General features: G+C 44.6%; 1 protein-coding gene across 5 annotated transcripts in view; it reads right to left on the bottom strand.

Moving 5' to 3' along the window:
• Nucleotides 1-2,007: 2,007 nt before the first annotated feature.
• Nucleotides 2,008-23,730, bottom strand: part of RBBP6 (RB binding protein 6, ubiquitin ligase) — a 32,379-nt gene continuing 10,656 nt past the window's right edge. For 2 of the 5 annotated variants that reach the window (XM_063314776.1, XM_063314777.1), the window contains 14 exons: nucleotides 22,559-22,603; nucleotides 20,201-20,289; nucleotides 19,979-20,075; nucleotides 19,344-19,483; nucleotides 18,051-18,223; nucleotides 15,320-15,423; nucleotides 14,432-14,751; nucleotides 12,254-12,353; nucleotides 12,095-12,173; nucleotides 11,954-12,011; nucleotides 10,879-11,244; nucleotides 10,444-10,545; nucleotides 6,324-8,063; nucleotides 2,008-3,970 (listed from right to left, as the gene is read on the bottom strand). In XM_063314776.1, the coding sequence (XP_063170846.1) occupies nucleotides 2,434-3,970; nucleotides 6,324-8,063; nucleotides 10,444-10,545; nucleotides 10,879-11,244; nucleotides 11,954-12,011; nucleotides 12,095-12,173; nucleotides 12,254-12,353; nucleotides 14,432-14,751; nucleotides 15,320-15,423; nucleotides 18,051-18,223; nucleotides 19,344-19,483; nucleotides 19,979-20,075; nucleotides 20,201-20,289; nucleotides 22,559-22,603 (4,950 nt within the window). In that variant the 3' untranslated portion in view covers nucleotides 2,008-2,433. The remainder of the gene's footprint in view (nucleotides 3,971-6,323; nucleotides 8,064-10,443; nucleotides 10,546-10,878; nucleotides 11,245-11,953; nucleotides 12,012-12,094; nucleotides 12,174-12,253; nucleotides 12,354-14,431; nucleotides 14,752-15,319; nucleotides 15,424-18,050; nucleotides 18,224-19,343; nucleotides 19,484-19,978; nucleotides 20,076-20,200; nucleotides 20,290-22,558; nucleotides 22,604-23,730) is intronic. The other 3 variants (XM_063314778.1, XM_063314780.1, XM_063314779.1) reach the window with 2 other exon arrangements.

The raw sequence follows: 23,730 nt of genomic DNA, 5'->3' as shown, positions 1-23,730 counted from the left end.
CAAAGCAATTGTTCTTGAGAGATAAGAATAATCCAGAAGGAAGATGATTAAGTGCTAGGAATCTGCCTGGGAGGGTTTCATACCCTCATTTTTGGCTTCTTATAACCCTCACCTGGTCTTGGCCACTCGAATCCTCTGCTTTGCTAAGAACTGGGCACCTCTGCAAGCTGCAGTCCATCTCAGTGAGCAGCAGGGGGTGCACTAGCTGCTTCTGGGCCGAGGGAGCCATGTTGCCCAGGGAGGGGCCGTTCCACTCCAGTAATGGCAAATGATGGCAGGCCACTTAGATCATTGCTGGCACAACTCGAGTTTCTGTCACCTTTAACTCCCCTACCAAAGCAAAGGATAATTCAGGTATTAAACCCCAAATTTAAAAATAGCTGCAGTACAGCTGCAGCATCTGAGCCCGCAGGCCCTTGTTTAGTTCTAAGAGATTCTTTCATTTAAGAAAATAAGTGGTAAAATTAACCCTGTTGCAGTTTGACTCAAATCATGCCCTAGAAAGTATTGAAATGAAAGAAGGCTCTCCAAGGGGAAGAGGAGGAAAACTCAAGCAAAGTTGGCCAATAAGGCACTGCTCATTTTCAGGCCATAGGTGGCATGTGGACCTCTTCTGGGTGATGTTTCTTTAGGCCCATTTCAGAGCAACCTACAGACAGGCCGCTGAGTCTACATAAAGCACCATGGAAGTGTGATCTTCTGTAGAAGCCAATGTGTAGCACCGGTGCGTTCCCTCCTGTAGTGTCCCCAGTGTCTGATTCTTGTATCCTCAGCCAGAGATGACCATTGGGGATTTTTCTTGGGATGGTATGTTCAGACCTGACAGTCCAATTCTGGACACCTGGACATTCACTTATCAGGTAAAAGAGGAGCCTCATTGCCAACTCACACAGAAGCTGAGGCTGTAGCAGGCTGGAAGATAAAAATGGCTTCTGGAAGTGAAAATGCAGTTGTTTAGGTTTCTGCAAAAGAATCTCTCTTCTCTTTCAACCCATTTGGTAAAGCAGCCTCTACAAGAAGAAACTTGTCTGTGGGTGGGTGGCTGTCAAGTGCTCGACACTTTGATATTACAGTGCCTGGAAAGCCAGGATTCCAAGCGAGTGAGGCTGGACGGCTGCTGCTCCGCGTCTCCCTAGAACCAGCTTCAAGTGCAGCAGTCAGACTGCTTGTGTGGTGACATCCTTGTGCTTTCATTCAGACGTGGCCACTTTACGTACACACGCCATGCCAGGATGCAGGAAGCCCCAGGGTAATTGTCACGAGCAGTATCAGTATTTACGGTAAGGCTGCTTTGGTGGGGACAACCCAACACTTCAGGAGTGTCCTGTCAAGAGAACAGAATGGATCTACTAACCCACAGAGTCTCTGAACCACTCCTAAAATCACATGCAGAAAAATACAGGAGCAGAGCTGAGTTTTTTCGGGGCTTCTTCAATCACACTGGGCGGTTGGGGGGAGAGTGGCAAAGATGGAGCTGTTGCTCCAGTCCCAACATGGACTGGTCTAGACCTACACAGTGGGATGCTTCCCTGCCCAGATGTTTGCCCTCAAAAAGAGAGACCCATTTGAAGTTCCACTATCACTGAGATGGACTGACCATTCTCTGCAGTGCCGATGTCGTTTCGGCTCACCACGCGTACTTGGAAAGGTAACGTTTGCCTTTACTCAAACTCTGGAAGGCCACCAAGCTTTTCATCATCCCCTTCTGCACGTAAGAGCACCACCCTGTTCAACATGGAATGTATTACATGCTAATGCTCCCATGTAATTCCACTGGGAGAAAACCACCCTCTTGTATCAGGGAAGAAAACCCAAACCCGGTGGATGGTGACACGGATGCACACGGCAGCTGCTTTCCTCCTAGCTTCCCTGGGTTGAGGAACAGCTACCAGCTGTCACTGGAGGTCCCTATAACGAAGTTGGTTAACTTCCCATTGTGTAGAATTTAGGCCATGCTCCTCATCCACTTCCTTTATTAACACTGGTGCTGTAAAACTACCACATTGATTAAGATTCAATGAATTTTTTTATTTATCATCCAAAAGTAACAGAACAGGGCTGTAATGAATCCTGCGAGTCCTCCAACTGATATTTTGAACTGATACCAGCCCTTTTACTTATCCTGACAGGCAGTTAAAAAAAAGTGTGAAATTTTTCACAGTACAGTAAACTCCACCCAAACTAACGTAACGGTGGATAGAAATAAAATGCCCCCCAAATAAAAAGAAAACTTGCCCCCCCTCCTCCTCCCATATTACATGGTCACAACTCACAAGTCTGTACAAAATGTTCACTTTATAAAGCTCTGATGTAAAAATCAAATCAAGCAGCAATTCGTAAGTGCAGCACTGGGCCCGTCGCAGCATTATTTACACGGCTCTTGCGTCTTTACATCGGGACAAGTGTCACCCGGCGACCGAGTCCGCCTGGCCCCTAGACCGGGGCCGGCTTGGCTTTGGGGTTCTCCTTCTCCTTCTCCTTGCTCTTCTTCGACTTCTTCTTCTTGTGTTTGTGTTTTTGGCTCTTCTCGGCCTCTGACTCGGTGCCGGGGTGCTTCTTGTGTTTCTTGTGCTTCTTGTGCTTTTTGTGCTTCTTCTTGTCCTTCCTCCTCCTCTTCTTCTTGCTGTCCTGGCTGTCTGCGGAGCTGGCACTGCTGCTGCGGCTCCGGCCCTGGCTCTCCGAGGGGCTGGGGCTGGGGCTGCTGGGGCTGCGGCTCCGACCGGGCTGGGGGGCCGGCACGGCGGCCGCAGCCTCTTTCGGCCTGTCCTTCCCGTCCCTGGGCTTTTTCCCCGGGGAGCCGTCCTGTTTGGCCGAACCATCGCTGTCGCTGTCGCTTTCGTTGTAGTCCGGGACAAAAGCCGCCTCGTCTGTTTCTCTTGTCGGGTCGGAAGAGAGCCGGGCGGCGTGGCAGGGTGGAGGCTTCGGCTTGAGGGCGCTCCTGTCGTTCTGCGGAGCCCCTGGCTCCCTGGCTTCCGGAGAGCCCCGCCTGAACGCAGACCTGTTTCCACATGCCGCCCTCTCTTTGCTGCCCCAGGCCTCGGAGGACGGGCGCTTCTCCCTCTCCTTGCCCGAGCCCCTCTCCTGGGACCTCGGCTGCTCTGCCGAACGCCTGGAATCGTGGGCGCCCTTCTGGTCGCTCTGCCTCCGGTCCCTCGGGGGGCTATAGCTGCTCCGCTTGGAGTCCCAGCCCTCTCTCCTGGGCTGCTCAGCTCGCTCGTCCCTGGCCTTGCCCTTCGAGGCGGAGGCGGCTGCTTCCCGGGCGCGAGAAGGGGACGCTTTCTTTCGTGCAAACCCACCCCTTTCGTCTCTCCGCTTGGAACTGGAATAGTCTCTGCTGTTGTCACCGTCTGGCTTTTTGTCTCGGTTAGGAGTAAAGTCCTTTGCGCAGGATCCGTGGGCCGAGTCATGTTTGTCTGAAGATCTGCTATCCCTGGAGGAGTGGGAAGACCCACCCTTGGCGTTGCCTTGCTCCGCCGCACGTTCTGAACGCTCTTTCTCTGGCTGAGCCCCGCCCTTCCTTTTCTCAGAAGGGTCTCTGTCGGATGCAGCGTGATCCCTGTCCTTGGCCTTCCCCTTCTCATTCGGTGTCACAGTTTTGGAGGTTTTGGGGTCAGGCTGCAAAGTTTCACGGCCAGGTTCTTTTGCGCCTCTTGGATTTCTCTCCGCTGGCTCAGGATCCTTCTCACTGTGTTTGATGGGATTGGGCAGCTTTGCACTGACACTCTTTATGACGCTAGTTGGCTTCCCAATGGCAGAAGGAACTTGCGCAGATTTCACGTTCTCTTCTTCTTCCTCAGAGTCAAAGTCATCCTTATCCCACTTTGACTGGGGAACCTGGATCATGATGATGACATCTTCAGCGGGGGCAGTAATGTCGTTGTTGTACTCTTCCATAGTCTTGATGACGGTGCGCTTCGTATCTAGCTTATCTTCTGGCTTTCTCACTGGACTGCCTCCAGCAGAGCTTGTACTGAGGACGCAAGAACCAAGACATGTTTATTATGGGGGATATCAAAGAGGCATAATTTTAATTCCTAATTTTGCAGCGGCAATATGATTTTCACTGTCTCACCAGAAAAGCATTCATCTCATGGCCCTGGCATAAGGAAATGTCCTGGTAACTACCAGATTCTTTAAATTGTTTCATGGATTATCTGGACCCTTTTCAGTCGGGTTCCAGCCCTGGATATGGGACTGAAACGGCATTGGTCGCACTTATGGATGACCTCTGGCAGGAGCGGGATGGGGGCAGCGCATCCATCCTTGCTCTTCTTGACCTCTCAGCGGCTTTCAATACCATCGACTGTGGTATCCTTTTGGGGTGGCTCAGGGAGTTGGGGTTGGGGGCGTGGTTTTGCTCTGGTTCACCTCCTTCCTCCAGGGCCACTCCCAATCAGGGTTGATAGGGAGCGAGAGATCCAGCCCATGGCCCCTCCTCTGTGGGGTGCCACAGGGTTCGGTGGTCTCTCCACTCCTTTTTAATATCTACATGAAACTGCTGGGCAAGATCATCTGTCACCATGGGATGAGATATCATCAATATGCTGATGATACCCAACTATACATCTCCATCCTAGGCGATTTAACAGAAGCTGTGACCACCCTCTTGGTGCCTGGAGGCTGTGAGGGTCTGGATAGGGAACAGCAGGATTCAGCTGAACCCTGGTAAGATGGAGTGGCTGTGGGTTGGGGGCTCCTGAGTATCCAGGAACCAAAGAGCCAGTTTGGTCTAGTGGTTAAGGCAGTGGGCTAGAAACCAGGAGACAGAGAGTTCTAGGCATGAAAGTCGGCTGGATGACCTTGGGCCAGTCCCCCTCCCTCAGCCCAACCCACCTCACTGGGTGGTGGTTGTGGGGAAAATAGGAGGAGGAAGGAGTGTTAGGTATGTTCGCCACCTTGAGCTATTTATAAAAATAATAAAGGCGGGATAAAAATCAAATAAATAAAAAATAAACTTATCGTATTTGATGGGGTTGCACTGCCCCAGACAGATCCAATGCATAATCTGGGGGTTCTCCTGGACTCACAGCTCCTGCTCAAAGAGCAGGTGGCAGTCATGGCCAGGAGGGCCTCTGCGCAACTTCAGGTTGTGTGCCAGTTACGCCCCTTCCTGGACCAAGAGGCCCTTCGAACGGTCACTCACGCCCTGGTCATCTCCCATATAGACTACTGTAATGCGCTCTACATGGGGTTACCCTTGAAGAATATCCGGAAGCTACAGCTGGTGCAAAATGCAGCCGCGTGAGCAGTCTTAGGAGTCCCAAGGACGGCACACATAACCATTGCTGCGCGAGCTGCATTGGGTGCTGGTTTGCTTCCAGGTCCAATTCAAGGTGTTGGTTATCACCTTTAAAGCCCTACATGGCATGGGGCCAGGTTACCTGAGGGAGCGCCTCACCCCCGTTACATTGACCTGTCCCACTCAGTCAGGCAGAGAGGGCATGTTACAGACCCTGTCCATGAGGGACTGCCGATTGGCAGGGTCCAGGAGGAGGGCCTCCTCTGTCATCACTCCTGCCCTTTGGAATAAGCTACCCCTGGAGGTAAGACAGGCCCCCATTCTCCTGGCCTTCAGGAAGGGAGTGAAAACCTGGTTATGCCACCTGGCTTGGGGTGGAAGGGGCGATAGCTATACATGGAGGTGGTTGGCACCATGATGGTGCCAACAGTAAGATCTTGATTTGCCATGTTGTATTTATATTTTATATTTGTATTTTTATATGTATATGTGTATATATATATGTACAGTACATTATATTTTTGTAGCGATATGTTATTTTTATTCTTGTAAACCGCCCAGAGTTGTCGTATATGAGTTGGGCAGTTGAGAAGTTCAATAAAATAAATAAAATAAATAAGCTTTAGAAAGAATGGCCTGATTTCAAGTGCTCCAACTCTTGATAACCAGAATGCGACTTGTTAAATTAACCTTAAAAGCCTGCATCTTACGATTCCCTCTGAGAAAAACAAGGTCAGTGAGAATTCCAGGCAGCCATTCCTTGGCTCCAGGGCAAGTCACATAATCCCAAACAATTCCCCCCCCCGCAATTTTTTTTTCAGAAATGCAAGGGAAGGTACCTCCAGAACAAACACGCGGACAAAAAAGGAAGGCAGAGAGCCGTTAAGGAAAAGGCCACAATCATCTTTGGGCTACTGGATGGGGAGGAAAGGGCCAAGGGGGTTTACCAGAGGAGGGACTTGGCCCCATCAGAGGGGTTCAGAATGGTTGCCAAAATGGCTCAAGGGAGTGTAACGTGAGGGCCGGTGATGGGCTCGGCAAGTCGGGGCAGGAGCTGCCCCGGCCTCTGCGCCAGTCCCCGTACCTGGTGTAGTCGACCAGCGTGGAGCCGGGGCCGTCGGCAGCCGCCACCTTCCTCCGCAGCTTCCCCTTGGCTTTCTCCTGCTTCCCTTTGCTTCCCGCCGGCTCGGGCTTCTCGGCCGGTGCGTCTTTCACGGGAGGGACGTTGTCGGCACTTGCGATCTTCTTGCCGGTCTCTCGGTTCAGCTTAATCTTCTTTGCGGGAACAACTGGCACAACAGCTTTGTCCTTCTCAGGGGTCCTCTCTGCTTTCTCTGCCTCTGGCTCGTTTTTCCCCTTTGGCAACGGTTTTGATTCCGCGACTTCCTGCTTGGACGCTTTTAGCAACGGGGCTTCAGGCTCCTTATCGACCTTGTCCTCCACTTTTCTCTTCCGTTTTTCAGGTTTGGCATCTGCCGGCTTGGTTTTGTCAGTGGGTTTCTTGGATTTTTCCTCCTTGCTGGGCGGCTTCTCCTGTTTGATCTCCTTGGGATGCTCCTTCTTGGCCTTCTCCTCCTTGGCAGCCCTGGCCTCCGGATGCTCCTTTGCACCGCGGGGATGGGCTTTGCGGGGGACACTGGGAGGCTTCTCCTCCTTCTGAGAGGATGCTTTGGGGCCATCAGTCTTTGGCAGTTCTTCCTTCACTTTTTTGGCAGGAGGGTCAGTCCGTGGGGATTTTTCACGATCTGCTTCTGCCTTCTCCTGCGATGCTACTTTAGCTGGTTTGACCTGCACCTCTTTCTTGGTGGTAGCAGCACCTTCTGCTGTTTTTTGCTTTGTCTTTTCAGCCCTTCCCTTCGGCTTCTCTTTCCTCTCCTTGTCGGAGATGGGCTTAAAGGCAACCGAATCAGCTTCCATTGGCTCGTCCCGGACAGGAGTGGCATCATCCCTGCTCGGGGGCACAAAGAGGGGGTCAGGCCTGCCCTCTTCGCCAGCAGCAGGCTTTCGTGAGCCTTCCAACAAGTCAGTGCTATGAAAGCCTTCACCTTCTTCTCCCTTCCTTCTCTTCCGGTGTTTTTTATGTCTATTCCCTTTTGCATCCCCAGGAGGATTGTCAACTTCCTTGTCCTTCAGTTTTGTTATGTCTTTCAGACTGTGGCCCTCTCTCCCTGGCAGCTTTTCAGAGTAGCCACCCCCTAGATTTCGGTTTCGATGCCCCAGTCCTCCAGGATAATCATCTCTGCGACCCCGGATGTACGGGGAGTTCTCTCTCCTTAGTCCAGGAGGGCCAAATCGTTCGGGGGAGAAGTTCTCTCTGTTAAGCAAAGGCCTGGGTTGGGCTCCTGCTGGAAAGCCCTTAACGTATTTTTCATACCATTCTCTGTAGGTCTCTCCCCAGTCACGGTACCTCTCTTTCTCGAAGGGGTCTCTCATGTCCACAGATCTCCCATAATATGCTTTCATGTCATAAACTGGGATTTCTCGGTATCGACCAAAATACTCCCGTTCCCCTTCTGCCTGAGGAACAGGGCGCTTATTTGGGGACTGGCCTCTGTATGCTGGAGACCTTGACCGAGAGTGATACCTTCTGTAGGGGGGCGACCTAGACCTTGACCGATGATATCCATGTGATCTGGACCTGGAGCGGTAGTTGCGGCTCTTGCCTCTGCCCCTCCGGGCGTATGGGGGCGACCGTGAGTAGGAGCGGGAGTGGGAGCGGCTGAATGACCGGGAGTAAGATCGAGAGCGGGATGAGCCAGATCTTGACTTTGAGTATGTGTAAGAACTTCTTGAATAGGAAGATGCGCTATATGGTGATTTGGACCTGGAACACAAGGAGAAGAAATGGTTTATTTGCAGTCTCCGGACTTTGGGAAAAATCACCTTGCATTGCAGAGACAAGAGAATTCCTGTAATTAAAACAAACAAACAAAAACCTCTGGCAGTTACTATATACAATTAAAAAAACAGGTTAATAATACTTTGAGGAGACCGGTAGGACTTTTCCAGCTTTTAGAAACAATCTTAAGATTTTCGGAAATAGTTCACCAAATGTCTACTCCGGCAGGTCCCTAGAGTGTGGTTGGATATCGGTTAGGTAATTAACAAATGTTTTGCTAGCAATCTTGAAAAGTGCCCAAATTTGTTCTTTGAGAGGTCACCTGTGCATTTGGTTCCCTAATCAATGGGCAGCACCTTTATGGAACATTCTAGAGCTGTGTTGCCTGCAAGGCTGGAATCTCAAGCTGCCCCACTGCACATCTGGAGGACAGACAACAACTGCTTCAGTTCCTTAGGCCAATGCAGGCAGGCCAGAGAAATGGTCCAAAAATGTCTGAGAGGATGAAGACAGTTTGGGTGAACACCATGTGGCCACTCCAATGAGCTGTCTTTCTCAAGGAATGCTATTGGTAGTTTGCTTTAAAGGAAAAAAAATGTCTTAACTTTGGCATGGGTCATCCTCTCATGAGAGGCTACAATCCCTGTAAATTGAGCTCTATTTCAGAATTACTTTTAATAGAAAGCAGGCTAAAATTTGATTACACAGATACTTTCTGCCCCACAGGAAGCAAGCCATTACCATTTGGTGTTTTCCTGCTATAACTAACAGAGAAGCAGGAGAATTTGGGGGTTGAACCAAGCCTCACCTACCTCCAGGGGCTGTGTGGAAAGGGGCCTGCTTGGGGGAGGAAGCAGGAGCAGCTCTGGGGATTCCCAGCTGGTGGAGATGACCAGAGTCTTGGGACAGGCCAGGCTGTGTGAGATGCCACTCCTGGGCAAGTGAGGAGAGCCCTGGAGGGAGAGTTTGGCAGAGCGCGCAGCACCGTTTTTGCCCTGGCCACAAGTGGCAGAAAGCAGCAAGCACAGGCCCCACCAGGAGCGTGTCCTGGTTCTTGGGACAAGAAAGGCACCCTGCTTCGTTTGTTTGCTTCCCTGCCACTGCTTCTGCCTCTTCCCCCAAGGCAGCTGTTCCCTGAGAAACAGCTGCAGAGCACACAGAGGCCTGAGTGACCCTGGCCTGGTCTTCTCTGTCCAGCTGTCAGCTGGAGCAGATGGGAAGGCTGGGGAGATGGCATGGCAGGCATATTGAAATGCCTGTTCCCACCAGCACCACCACCAGCAGCAGCTGCTGCTCCTTGTCACCAGCAGAGCTGTCCCAGTCCAAGTCAGTGCAGGAACAGGAACGCAGCCACTTCTTGGCCTGCCCACCTGGGCGCCGAGTCCCACTTCTCCAGCCTGTGGGAGGATCCGGAGCACCTGGTGGAGACTGGCAAGCTGTTGATACTGCGCTGGGCACCAGCGAGATGGGGCTGCAAAAATGACCCAATGGATGGCATGTGGTCCATGACGTTGAGCCCCTGACCTACATGGCAACTATGAAAAGGCAAGAGCTGGAGGTACCAATGATCAGGGATGGGCAACCCCAGCCCTACGGTCACAGGTACCCCCTGAGCATCTCAGACTGGGCAGGGCAGAAATGCTCAGACCATTTTTGCATTTGCTTTTAGTGGGACATTTAAGGAATTAAATGGATGCCTTAAGCTCTGCAAAGACTGAAAGCATCCACTACGCTCCTTAAAGAGTTGTTTTTAATGCAAACGACCTTCCCACATCTTTCATGTTTGTGAGGGAGTGGGGGTACAGGATCCAAAATGGCTGCCTTAAGCCTCTGCAGGTGTGGGTACTCGCTTCATCCGGCCACTTCTGATCTCCCCAAAGTGAAACCTATCAGCCCAATCCAAAGCCTAACCCTCCGCAGCTTCCAGTCAGGAGGCCAGCTGAAAAAGGCTGCCCACCCTCCTTCTTGAGGCAAAGCAGGCGCTCCTCCCCGTCTTCCAGCTGGTCTTCCGGCCCCCCCGCCCCCCCATGGCAGGGGAGGGGAGGGGCTTGGAAGCAGCAGCAGACCAGTTCCCTTTCTGTGGAATCACTCCTGCCAAGAAGAACATCTCTGTCCACCGCGTGAACGTTGTAAAAGAGAATGTGACATTCGGGGACTGAGATGGGACGGGGAGGATTTATGCACCTAGCATGTAGGGGGTCCTGCTAAGGATGTTGTAGTTGTCCTTGTAATTTTTAGTATGATGTTGATTCATTAATATTATATGCATTATATGGTTTATTATAAACTACCTTCATAAGCTGCTTAGTTTTTTTTTAAGTTGCACTAAATAAACAAATTTCGATAGACACGTTTAAAAAATTACCGGGAATAAGAACGCCTGCGTTCCTTCTGAATTTTTTTATATTCCATCAGTTCTTTAGCAAAATCATTTGTAAACTCATCAAGCTTTGACTTTTTCTTTTCCCTGTTAAAATAAGAAAAACATTGTGCTGCAGTGCAATTCTGTACTGATAAAGCAGGCACTAAGAGTACGAACTCAAACAAGGACTGCATGCCACGTATTACTAAAATGCGAATCATAGTCTTTTGAGAGAAGTTTCATCGTATTTTATTAGAATTACAAGTTTCTGCATTGTTGTAGATCTGAAGGCTGGTAGTGAAAACCAACATCTGAAATCTCACGTTATATGTCATGTTGGCTTACGGCACGCGCATTTCTAGCGCAGCTGCAGCCAAGCAGCCTACTGAAACAGAAGAATGAAATATAACGGAACTTCATCCAGAGCCAAATACTTACTCCTCTTTAAGTCTCCGTTGCTCTCTGTAAAACTCCTCCCTAGATAAAGGAGGTGCTTGTGTCGTTGGGATGGCATTTGAGTGAGCCGTTGGCACTGGTGTTGGTACCCATGGTGTTGATATGTTTGCTGGAGCCGGGGGGTATCCCGGAGGGGGGACAGTGTACCCAGCTGGTGGAGGCTGACCAGGTGGAAACTGAGGAGGAAACTGTGGTGGAGGTACCCCCGGTGGAAGAGGAAGTGCATGGGGAGGAGGAGGATACAGGGGAGGTGGAGGCACGGGCACAAAGACTGGTGTTGAGGCTGGCAGTGTTGGGGCCTGAGTCCTTTGTGTACGGTCACTATGCGGGCGTCCTCGGTTTGAACTTCTAAAGAAACCCAAAAAGATGTTGTCACTGAGTGTCATACTTGTCTCTTGTTCGCAAGAGAGGAGGAACGTGAAACGGAGAGAGCACGCTTCTGTGGCCACGGCCTACTCTGTCTTATAGCTCAACCACAGACTAACCTGTTCTGCTGCTCTCCCCCCGTCAGTGCTCTCTAGACTTAGACCAAGCGCTCTCCCCATCACGCACAAGCTGAATGCAGTTCTCTTCTTCCATGCTCATAAACATTAGCTAATGTTCTGCTTCTTACCTATTTCCCACAGACCATTATTATGCAGTTACTGCTCTCTGCACTTGAACTGCCTTTCCAGAACTGCATTTGAGTTTTTAAAGGCTAAAAAAACTGGAATTAACATTTAGGAGTTTGAGTTTTCTAGCTTTGCCTATAGCTGATAACTTAGCAATTTGCTTCCAGAAATGTTAAATTCTAATGTTTATATGACTGAGATACTTTTCTACCCTTGCACCCAACTGCACACTATGAACAAGTGGGTTAATTTCTCGCTCATTTTAGGCCAGAGCCAGATTTAACGTGTTGCTCACTACAACATGAGAGCCCTTTTAGTAGCAACTGATGCTTCTTATGCATATACAAACAGCTATTTAATGATTACATTCTACACTTACTGCCTAAGAATACAATATATATACACACACACACACACACACACACATATTCTGAAAGGATACTTACGGCTCCCAGCCTGACCTACTGGTTGCGGAGCGGACAGGATTTGTTCTCATTGGCTGGCCTATGTGGAAAAGAAGTTGCTTTCAGTATGGATGGCAGATACTGTTGCATCTGACAAGAGCGATCAAAGCTGCACAAACTTACCCATAGTGGGTATTGAATGCCCATGAGAACTCAGCTGCCCAGGCAAGGCTGGCTGTCCAAGCACAGGAACCTGATAGCCCTTTGGGAAGGAAACGGAAGAGGATCAGTTGCTGCCGTTGTGAAAGACACCAGCAAGCTCCACTCTGAGACAAAGCTTACCTTCCCTTCCAGCACAGTGTTAGCCGATAGAGAGGCAGGTGGCTTGGGGTGATCTGAGGCTGACACAGCAGCAGCAGTTGATCCAATACCATCACCCTCCCTGGAGGAAAACAGATAATCTCAAGGTTAGGAATTACAGGGTATCTGGTGATAAAACTGGGAAGCAGGAGCATTACGGTCATTACTACAAGCACTGAAAGGAAGAATGGGAAACACATTCAATGAGCGCATAAATACATGACCAGGAAAGCATCTGACAGCAGAGGAGAAGGTGTAGTAACTGTATATAGCTCTGTGGTCTCCCGTGTTTAAAGGTCACCAATACAGAGCAGGAAAAGTGACAGAAAAACCAACTATCGCCGTCAAAAGACTGAAATATTTTCTGTACAAAGGAAAAGGTTTGAAGTTAAACAGATCGGAACGATGTACTAGAAGGGTTCTGCGCTATCATTAACATGTCAATTTCTAGCAGCGGCTATGGTGAGTCATGGACAGGTCTCACAGTATCACAGAGCACTAAACCACGCCCTGCCTTGCAACAGTGAGCTGCCTTCCACAAGCCCGGCGAGGAAGAGTAGAAAGCAGCTATATCGGTTGTGTCCCAAGATATGCTTAACTATCATTTTACTCAATCCAATTTTCTAGGTTCATATGACACAATGGACCAATGAATAACCACAAAACTCACACAACGTGCTCGATTAAAATGTGGTTGGCTAGTATGTCTTGAAAATCTAGCCACTGATCAAGTCAGTTTGTAAATATGGTTTTTTTTAAATATAATTTTTATTAAAGAAAATTTTAAGACAATATAAACAATGCAAATTTTGAAAGAAAAAAGTAAAAACGTAAAGTAATAAGTACGTGACTTATTATTTATTTATTTTATTTATTAGTGGTTTCCAGTCACTAATAAATGTGGTTATTGTCCTTTCTCTAATCAGACAAGTCAATTTTGCTATCTCTGCTAATTCTGTCATCTAATTCTGCATCTTCGTTTTTTTTTCTTTTTTCTTTTTCTGTTATCTAAAAAAAGCAATAAAAATTAATAATAAAAAATCCCTGCTATGGGTATTTCAGAGTCTTTCCATTTTTGTACATATAATAATCTCACAGTAGTTATCATATATAAACAATCTTCCACAACACTTTTCTAATTGTCTATCCATTAGTTCCAGCAAGAAAAGTTCTGGTTTCAATTGAACATTAATCTTTAAAATTCTTTGTATCACTGTATGTATTTGAACCCAAAATTTTCTGGCTTTTTTACAAGTCCAGGCATGATAAAATGATCCTTCATGTTTTCTACATTTCCAACATAGATTTGAAGTACCTTTATACATTCTAGATAATTTTTATTGAGTCACGTACCAATGGACTCCAAAAATTTTATAAAAATTTTCTTTTAAGTTATAATATAATGTAAATTTCAGTCCTTTCAGCCATCTATTTTCCTTTTTTAATAGTAATTTTATTCAAGATTACAATTACAACAGTAAAATAAAAAAAAGAAAAACAAAGAAAAAATAGATGCAGAAAAGAAAAAAATAGAAAAAGAAATAGAAAAGAAAGAAAAAAAAAAGAATATAGTATAGAAAAAGAAATATATAAAGAAGTGACTTTCCCCTTCATCGCAAATATAAGCAATTTTAGTAACTTATCGCCTTCTCTTAAAATACAACAAACAATATCTTCTTACTTGCAGACAACATTGATTCAAGAACTAATTAAGCATAGCTTAAATTCACATGCTGCTGTGTGCTGAAGTCTTTGAAAGGTAGAGCAGAATCCAAATATAGCAACTGAATCAATTCCTGGAGGTTGTATTATTCAGTTTCCTCCAGCATTCTTTGCAATTCAAAAACACAACCATTCATGGAAGCATCTGTGCAATGTTATTGTAAGAAGAATGAAAACAGGTTAAAAGTTGAAGTCAGGCTACTCTTAATCAGGGATTTAAGAATCCTATACAATCTGAGTCCTACCCAGTGGCAGAAATGTTAAAATAGTCTGTATGCTCTGCAGGGATCATGAGACCAATGAAGATTCTCACATTAGAAGAGAGACCTCACAAGAAAGGCCTTGAAGGGTGCAGCTGCAACTTCGGTCACGAGTGGTGTCAGAGACGCTGGAGATAAATGCAGGAAGGAATGCCACCTCCCACTTGAGCTGACTTACCGGAAAGGCCCTTCAGGCTTGTCAGTGTGAATTGCCATGGACAGTGCTGCAGGCACATCACTGACTGAGGTGGTGGCAGGCTGGCTCACGGCCAATGTGCCTGTTGTGGGGGGTGCCTGGCCAGGAGTCAAAGACAAGGGGGGAGATGCAGTGGCACGAACAGCAGCAGAAGTGACTGGAAGGATGAGGGGATCCTGTTGCCTAGAGCCCGCTGGCCTCGGCATAGAAGGCACGTTCCGCTGAACTGCAGGTCTTGGTGGTGGGGCCTGCTTGCGGAGCCTTTTTGTGTAGCCTGTTTCATTTTTGAAATTATTTACAGCCTAAAGAGAGAAAAATGAATGAACCGATGAGTCAAAACTTTCTGGATAACATCACAGCTTCTCTTCCACAGGGGTCATTTGCTGCACTGTACAGGCTGGATGTAAGAGACAGGGGCTGTATTTGCATTACATACAGTATTTCACTTGTTTTCTGGGTTCATGTGTTACCTTAAACTGTTCAACCAGACTGAATTTGCACAACATGCTAAGCAAAAAACTGAAAGGCAAAACACTGCCTACCGAGATTAACACTAATCAGAGTAATGTGTGATGAAAATAGATAGACCACGTCTTCACCTATCTACTAACGTGTGATGTAAACAGAGTAACCAGCAGAATGGGTTTCCCACCTTCGTACAGAAACTTAACATCCATCTGGTCTTGTGACAGGAGTAAAAGAGACACTTGGATAATTCTGTCAAATCACAGACTAATCAACCAGCTTCATCTGATCATCTTTCCCTTGAAATATTCAACAGAATCTCTCCCACTCACAATAGTGTAAAGTGATTAAAAAAACAGCAGGGGAAGTGCACTCAGAGATTAATATAGGTAGATTTGAGGTTACCTGACGTAAAAATTTGTTGGCAATTAAAGCATCAGGAGAAACATCTGTCTGATGACAAGTTGGACAGGTATGTTCCTCTGATTCCAGCAAGGATGTTCGGATACCTGTAAATGATTTGAAAATTCCATTTTAAATGCACAGAATATTATAACCAGAGAATGTCAGCGTATGCACAGATGGACAAGTATAGCACAGTTAAGAATTTTTAACAGTCACCAATGCCTAAAAGGCACTAAATTTAAAGTGCCGCATCTAAGTGTGAGCTAGGAACCCTACATTCAGTCCTGGGCACCACAGTTTAACAGGGATATGGAGCATTTGGAACAGATCTGGGGAAGATCTACTGGGGTGATAAGGAATCTGGAAGCAAAGCATCATGAGGAACACCTAAAGGAGCTGAGCAAGAGAAAACTGAGGGGGGATATGACAGCGGTATCTAAAAGCTTGTCCCTCACACAAGAGGGCAGATCTGTTTTCCACTCAGACCAGAGGGTTGAAATTAAAGAAAGGAGATTCAGGATGACTCAGATGATTCAGGAGATTAGGGGGAATTTCTTGGAGATGGCCATCTGCTGGGGATGGTTTGGCAGAGTCCCGCACTGGGCAGGGAAGCTGGAGTAGCTCTGTCCATCTATCCAACACACATACAGTACTGCAAACCTTCACAACTCAGACATGTAGAACATGTCAATGCTACACGGAGCAGGCAGTCCTGAAGGCAGCCAGGGCCGAAGCCATGAAAGGTTTTACAAACCAGCACTTTGAATTGTTCCTGGAAACCTACAGGAAACCAGTGTGGAGGCTGAAGAAGGAGCGTAACTCCAATCAATCAGATTCTACCCGCCAGCGCACAGGCTGCTACCAACTGAAGCTTCTGCACAGAGTTCAAGGCAACCCCAGGTAGGCTGCCTTGCAGTAGTCCAGATATAAGGTGATGAAAGTATGACCATCTGATTCTAAGAAAGGCTGGGGGAAGATTTTCTAGACCATCACTTCTACATATTGCAGCAGAAGATGCGTGTCCAAAAGAACACCCCAGAATAGGTGGCTACTCTGTCTTGCTGGGATTCAATCTGAGCCTGGTTTGACACGTCCAGTTGCTGATGGCTTCCAGGTGACCTGAAAGATCCCTTCCAATGCACATATTCTATGACATGGTAACTAAATGATGCTACGCAGAAAACAAAACAAGAAAAGCAAAACAGCTGACGAATAAGAAATCTAACACTACAGAACACGTTCTAAGGCTTTTCCCCCAACCTTAGGTGGAGTGGTTGGAGAAAAAGCCTATTGCATCTTCCAGGTCAAGAAGGGGCCATTCTGTCACTTTGCATTTCATTCTAGAATACATGTACTGCACAGCTTAGAAAAAAATTAGCTGTTTAGCCTAGAACAAAGGTTTGGTATTCCAGTGGCCACCTGAGCACTGATGGTTTGCATTTGCACATAGCAATGTCTTGGGACATTTCCTGGTAGAATTGAGTTGGCAGGATTCCAGTCTTCAACCATCTCTACAGTGTCAGGCTGCCCAAATCTCCATCAATATGTCCCTTGGCAATGAATTAAAAGAACTATGACAGAGGAGGCTGGAGGATTGCTTAAATGCACAGGTGACCACAGAATTAAAGGTTATTTGCTCTGTTGTTCATAGTCTCCATACATCCTGCTGAGAGGAGAACAGCGAACTTATTTGTAAATGTTGGAGAAGGTGGTCCTACGAGGGAAAAGGACAAGTTCCACTCTATTAAAGGAAACTCCTGCTACGGACATCACTTCTGTTCTACTGCAGCCTTGTAAGTATCACGAAGGGAACACCCTGAGAAAAAGGCAGGAGAGGAAGCAATAGTCTTGGTGGACCATTCTTTATCACCGCCAGGATTGGCACGTAAATGGGAGAAGTAATATCTATGATATAATGTGAAAATTGCAGGGAAGAAACAAGGATGCCGTGAACAAAGACCTCATGGAACAAAAAAGGCCACAAAAGAGGTAAAAAATTGGCATAGCGCTGGGGTGGATATGAGAGCACAAAGAACCAGAATAACTGTGGCCCAGGGTAAAGCAGAATTATTTTTAGTAAGAGTCACACCAATTGCCAGGGTGACACTGGCCAGGAATTGCTCTCCCCTCGTGTTGCAAACCCTTGTATAGTGTGTATGAATGTGCACAAGGAAGCACCGGATGGGAGGGGGCTTAGGATGGAACAAGTGTATTATTTTTGTTTTTTGTATTTAGTTAATAAAAAGTAAATAGAATGGAATATTCAGCGACATTCTGAGCCACTGTCTAATCCTCTCTCCTGCAGGAATGTTTCTGCAATCTTTTTTTTCCTCAGCAGCCCCCATTCTGATTCAGCCATTTTTAAACTCCATTTTCTTTTTACCAGCTTATTCCTCCAAACCAAATTTGCTCCACTTCCATCCAGTTTTTGGAGAGTTATCCTGCTGCCGGACAGAGTGGCCCTAACTTTAATTAACATTCCTAACATTCTGTTGGATTGGAAAGAATTAAAAAGCTCAGTAATGCGTAACCCGTAAGGAAAACAGTCTACGTGAAGTTATCGAGGTAACTGAGGGTATTCCAGCAGGTACATGGAAGGGCCTCCTGCCAGTCCAGCTCAAGGACATGCCAGAACCCTGGTCTACACAAACACGGATCCATCCACGTGGCGCTCAGAGAATCACTGCTTTTTCCCCTTGCATTTGGATACTGAGCAGGCTACAAAACTCACATTCATCACAGTAGCTGTTTCCACAACAGGGAATCACTACAGCATCAGTCATGATATCCTTGCAGATCAGACACAACAATTCATCTGGAATAGGATCATCTTCCTCTGAGGAAGATGATGGCTCCTCTGGCAAGAAAGGGGGCTTCTCTTTCTTCCCGATAGCATAAGCCTCGCTGAAAAAAATAAACTTCAGTGAAATCTTTTGTTACCTTTGTAGAAGAAAAAGTAGTGTTAAGCATATTGTAACATTGAGGACATGTCTTAATTTTTTCTTCCACATTCCTGAACACAGAACTGGCCAAAATTAATAGAAGCATTAATTCCAAAGTTGCATTTTAGTTAGATAAAGATCATTTTATATTCAGTGAACTTGGCAAAGCCAAGATGGCAGTGAGACAACAGCTTTTTAATTTATTCAGTGGACTGAAAACAGCTTATCTAAAAAGTTCAAAATTATTGAAACAGAGCAAACAAACAGAAAAGCTGCAGTAGAAAGCAACAGTACTTAAAATAGAGATTAACTATTTAGGAGTAGTAGGAAAGAGCTTTCTGGGCAGTGACATTATTACTATCATCATTTATCAATCACTAATAAGTGATTAACTTATTAACTGATTAAGTGATGGTCATGTCACTGCCCAGAAAGCTCTTCTTTCATGGATTAAGTTCCAACACTTTGAACAGGCAAATGGAAATGAATAAAACAAATATTACTGCCATAGCGTAAACCAAAATAGGGACTTTGGCAACATTTTTCAGCTACTTGCTGTACCTACTACTTTCTGTAATAAGCAAAAACACATGCTCTCAAAGCCTGTGCTAAGGATCAAATTGCAAATAAAGATCTGAGGTGGAATTCATCCTTTTCCTCAGGACCGAGATTCCTGAGCGGCCTTGGCTTTGCTGTTTCTCCTAAGCTGAAACCCTCTGCTCCTCCAGCAACAGCAACAAAGACACTTTGAGGGGCCATGTTATTTCCCGGAGATTCATTTCTAATTAATTATCTTTTAGCAGCTCTTAGCTGTCACAAATGCAGAGTCTGATAGGTCTCAAACAATTCAGGTAAGGGGAGAGAAAAGATGAAACGTGAATTCTGATACAGAACTCGAGAACCTATAACCATGGATGTGCAATTCATAAGTATTATTAATCAATGAACCTGAACAGCGTATTAGTAAGATTTCCATAACAAACCAATTTATTGTTAGCTATCTACCTATCTAGATTGCCAGCTTCAGTTTTTCAGGCGGGAGGTTTGAGAGATGATGCTTTGCAAAGATCTCTTTTACTTACGCATCAATAGTTGGAATAGCGTATTTCCCTGTGTTGGTAAGCATGGCACCCTTAGTATTAGGGTCCTGCACTTCCATCATGAAACTTCGTGGAATTCCAGTACTCTTCTTAATCCTGGGAACAGACTCAAAGTTCTTGTCCTATTAAGGAAAAACAACACAAACATTGTTTAAAATATGGTTCCTGCAACTCCTGTCAACTTTATCTTCACATACTTGATCAATGGATAAATTTTGTAGCTTGAAACAGAATTGTATTTAGTCAGTCAGTCAGTCCTCATTGGAAGACAACAGATAATCTGACTGCCCTTTTGAGTGCAGATACAGACAGGGAGATCAACTACCTTAAATTTCAATCAGCAGCACCCTCCAGCAATACTCCAGTTGACAGTTCTTCATCACTTTGCTCCCAGGAGTGGAGGCACACAGAAAGTAGAGGCAGCCTAATGTGTGGCCTCTGCTCACCCATCCCATCCGCCGTACCTCTAAACCCGACTAGAAACACCCACAAGATAGCCTAGTTAGCTTAGCATGAGGGAATTCCCCCCTCCCCAATGAATCAAAAAAGTATTACTAAGCTGTGATAAGGAAACTAAAGACAAGCTACTTCAACAATCAAAACAAGACCAGTCTTACCCCATTGGTTGGGCAGATCTTTATATAATGACCAGGTTTTCCACAACGAAAGCAAGTGTATGATGGCGGTGGCGGACCCAAGGGTTTCTTCATGTAACTAAAAAGGCGTAAGAAAAGAAGCGTGCATCTTTGCAGATTGTTTCTTTAAAAAATTAACTATGTAAATTGTTCCAAAGTTAGCTTTTTTGCTTCGTTTTGGTGTGTGACATGGTGAAGACTTACTTGATTGGATCATATTCGTGGCCAGACTGTGACATCATAGCTTTAATTTTATCTTCTTCAGAAGCATTGGCTTCAGCCAGATTGGCGGTCTGTTCAATAGGTAATCATTTGACAACACACATTAGAAAACACATTTAAGGCCATCCAGTCAAAGACAAACACCACTCATCCAATCCTGTAAAGAGCAGCACAATGCTAACTAAAGTTGTCTCAAAAACAGCTCAGATTATCCTGAAGATGTTCCAGGGAGTCCTTATGCCATTACATGATGTTTATGTGCCTGTTGCCCTAAGCTGATTTAAAAAACAAAACAAAACAAAAAAACTATCTTCCTTGCTGGGACACTCTATGCATGAGGCTATTTCTACTTACACAAGACTTGTGTAAGCGCACCTGTTTCCTGGGATAAATTTAAGTGGCCTAAAGTTAAGTCTTTTGAAAGGTGCCTTCTGCAATATGTACAGATAAAAAGCCATGAATTTTAAGATGTTTATTCGGGAACGATAGGGTGCAATTCATGGCCTCCATTTGCAGCACAGCATTATCATTTTACACTTAGAAATATTAAAAAGGCAATATCATCCTGAAAACTGAAGTTTCAGACACCTATCTGGACCGTTTTTTAAAAGTTAAGAAATTATTTGTAAGTTCCCTTCTGAAATGTAAAATGAAGGAATGCAACTAACATATCCAGAAAGGTGTAAACACAGATTAAACAAGTAACTTTTTACCAACTGGAATCTGATGCAACACAAAATGCTTTGGGCACACAACTTTCAGGATGACAGCCCCTTTAGGGTGCAAGCCATAGTTGTGATGTAAAGCTAACAATTCTAGAAACTTGTTAAGATGGGTCATTGCACACTTAATATAGATATAAGCAAGGTTGAAGGGATTGGTTATTAATTGCTCAGATACCCAATCACCTAACATTCAGATCCGCCATGCACACTTTTTAATACATTCATCCACAAAAGCAAACAGCTAGTTTCAACATTTTATTAAACAGTTGATTAAAATACATAACGTTTCTTAACAATGCAGATTTAACAACTATGAAATTGTTCACATTTACAGAAAACTATTTTACAAATACTTAGCTAATTTGTTTGAACCCAAACAGGTTTACAGAGCATATCCAATAGCACAGAACATTAGTAGGAATAGACCAAAATTCAAATATGGCATTTAATACACAGTAGGAATAAAACAAAACTGTTAAATGCATTTCCTCTATGCAAGAACTATGAGCACCAAAGAGGATAAAGTAAGTAACAGTTTTGAACTGCTTTATATTATATAAAAATATTCTGCATTTGACAGAAATACTCTCTGAAGTTCTACCTGAAACTTAAATTGTACAGCTCTTGGACATTTTTTCACATCTCAGAAAAATAAACTTGACATAAGGTTACAAAACCAAGGACAAATTTAAGGACAGCACTAATGGAAACCAGACTTGCTTGATTTAAATTAAATATTCGCAAACGCATGTCAAAATTTCCAAACTAGAAAACGTAGTTTATTTTTAAAAAAAATACAACTCCAGCCTTTATTCACAAAAAGACATATGAAATATAAGGCAATACTGCTTCTAACTCAGAATTTTAAAGAGCAGTTATTTATTTGGATGTTATCACTAGTGCTTTCCCAGACAAAATTACACATTACTGAGCAGAAATGCAAGCAGTTTCATTGCAAACAAAGTTGATACAACAGTTTAAGGTCACATTTGCCAGTATGCCACACATACACATTGGTATATTCCTATAAATACATTTACACAGTCTGTGTTCAAACAAATTAGTTGCATAGCTATTGCCCACTGTATATACTACAAGGGTACAACTGATCAAATTATTTGATGCAAATTATTGCTCTATCACTGGCTTTGAGTGAAGATTCCCAAAATAATCATGTAAAGTGTCCATGTGATAGGGAAATACTTCTCTGTTGACTGTTGCACAGAGAAATCCTAGAAGTCCATAAATAGTATTAAAATTCTTCTTTAAAATTGTGCTATTTTTCCAATGCAAAATTAACGTAACATATCAAAGAAATGATAAAACAGCTTCAGAAGTGCTTCTTCTTTGTGTCTTGAAGATGAATAAAACTGCAACATTATGTTGAGGCTGATAAGGTACTCCCCTTCTATCTTCCCATACTGGGAACTACTCTTTACAGGATAGTTATTAATAAATACACACAATTCCAATGTTTAGACCCAGTTGTTTTTACTAAAAATGTTTTGCATCTATGACAGAAATTAACTGTATAAATATCACAGCATAAAACATTCAAAATACCAAGCAAGCAACAATTTATTTTGTTATATTTGACAAATATATATGTATATACCTTTGTAAGCTGGGCCAGAGAAATAGATGCAGAAGAGTCATCAATCTGTTCATAAAAAATTAAACACACATTCAAGTTCCACAGTCAAAATGTAGCCAACATATTTAGCCTCAGCTGTGGTATTAAGATTTAGCCTGGGACTATGTTCTACAGAGAGGAATTTTCAAAGAAAACTTTGGTTGAAATGTATCATTTGCTTCTATGGCTTGTGCAGTCAAACACGTAATATTCAGTTCTGTAGAAAATAAGCTAGGATACCCAATTCACTTAATAGTTTCAACTTTGGCTTTGTTTTATAACCAATATAAACAAGATTACATTTTCCGAAGTCAAAAAATGCTACATTTAAATATTTAAGTAGGTTAAGGTTAAAAACCTTCAATTTTTATGTAAATGTATGCTGTGGTAAAAGTAGATGTAAAAAATGTTCAAACAAGTTGTGGGAAAGACCATTATTTACAGCTGTTTTCTTTTAGATGTGTTAAAAATTTGGGTGATTCTAAGCTTTAGAAGATGACAGATGCTGCACTTAAAAGAAAAATCATTACGATGCTGATAACAATGAGGGACCCTTAGATGTTCTGTGAGAGGAAGTACTGAATATAAGATGCTGAACTTAAGCGTGCAAAATAAATATTTATGCATTTGAATGAATAATTTAAGAAATACATAGATATTTCATGATTTTTTTTTCAGGAACACACTCCTAAACTTGGTATATAAACTAGGAGTTACAAGGCTTTTTTTTTTTCAGTTCTAGAAAACCAGGACATAGACATATTTTCCAGTCCTAACTTAAACCTAATGAAACCTCTATTTAGCATACAGAGTCAGTCATAGAACTAAATCAGACAAAGTGCAATTATGTGGTAAATTTCAGAATTCTAGTCATAAAATTAACCCACTCTTAAAGCAATTACGTCCATGACGACAACTACCATGTTATGACCCATAAATAGGCATGCATGATCCAATGCCAACTATCACTGAGGGACAAGCACCTCTCGTGTGTACAGACAGGGCCTAACTACGAGGACTCCAGCTCTTTACTTTGGAGAAACACACACCGCTGCTCTGAGTGAGGTGTACCAGGACTGGGCTGTGGGAGTCATCATGCCAATAAGGCCACAGTTTGGAAAGACGATCTCACAAAAAATAATTGAAATTACATT

Source organism: Candoia aspera, chromosome 14 (assembly GCF_035149785.1).
Source record: "Candoia aspera isolate rCanAsp1 chromosome 14, rCanAsp1.hap2, whole genome shotgun sequence".
Classification (NCBI taxonomy): domain Eukaryota; kingdom Metazoa; phylum Chordata; class Lepidosauria; order Squamata; family Boidae; genus Candoia; species Candoia aspera.
Note: the sequence above shows the minus strand (reverse complement) of the source record. Positions and strands in the feature narration are given on the sequence as shown.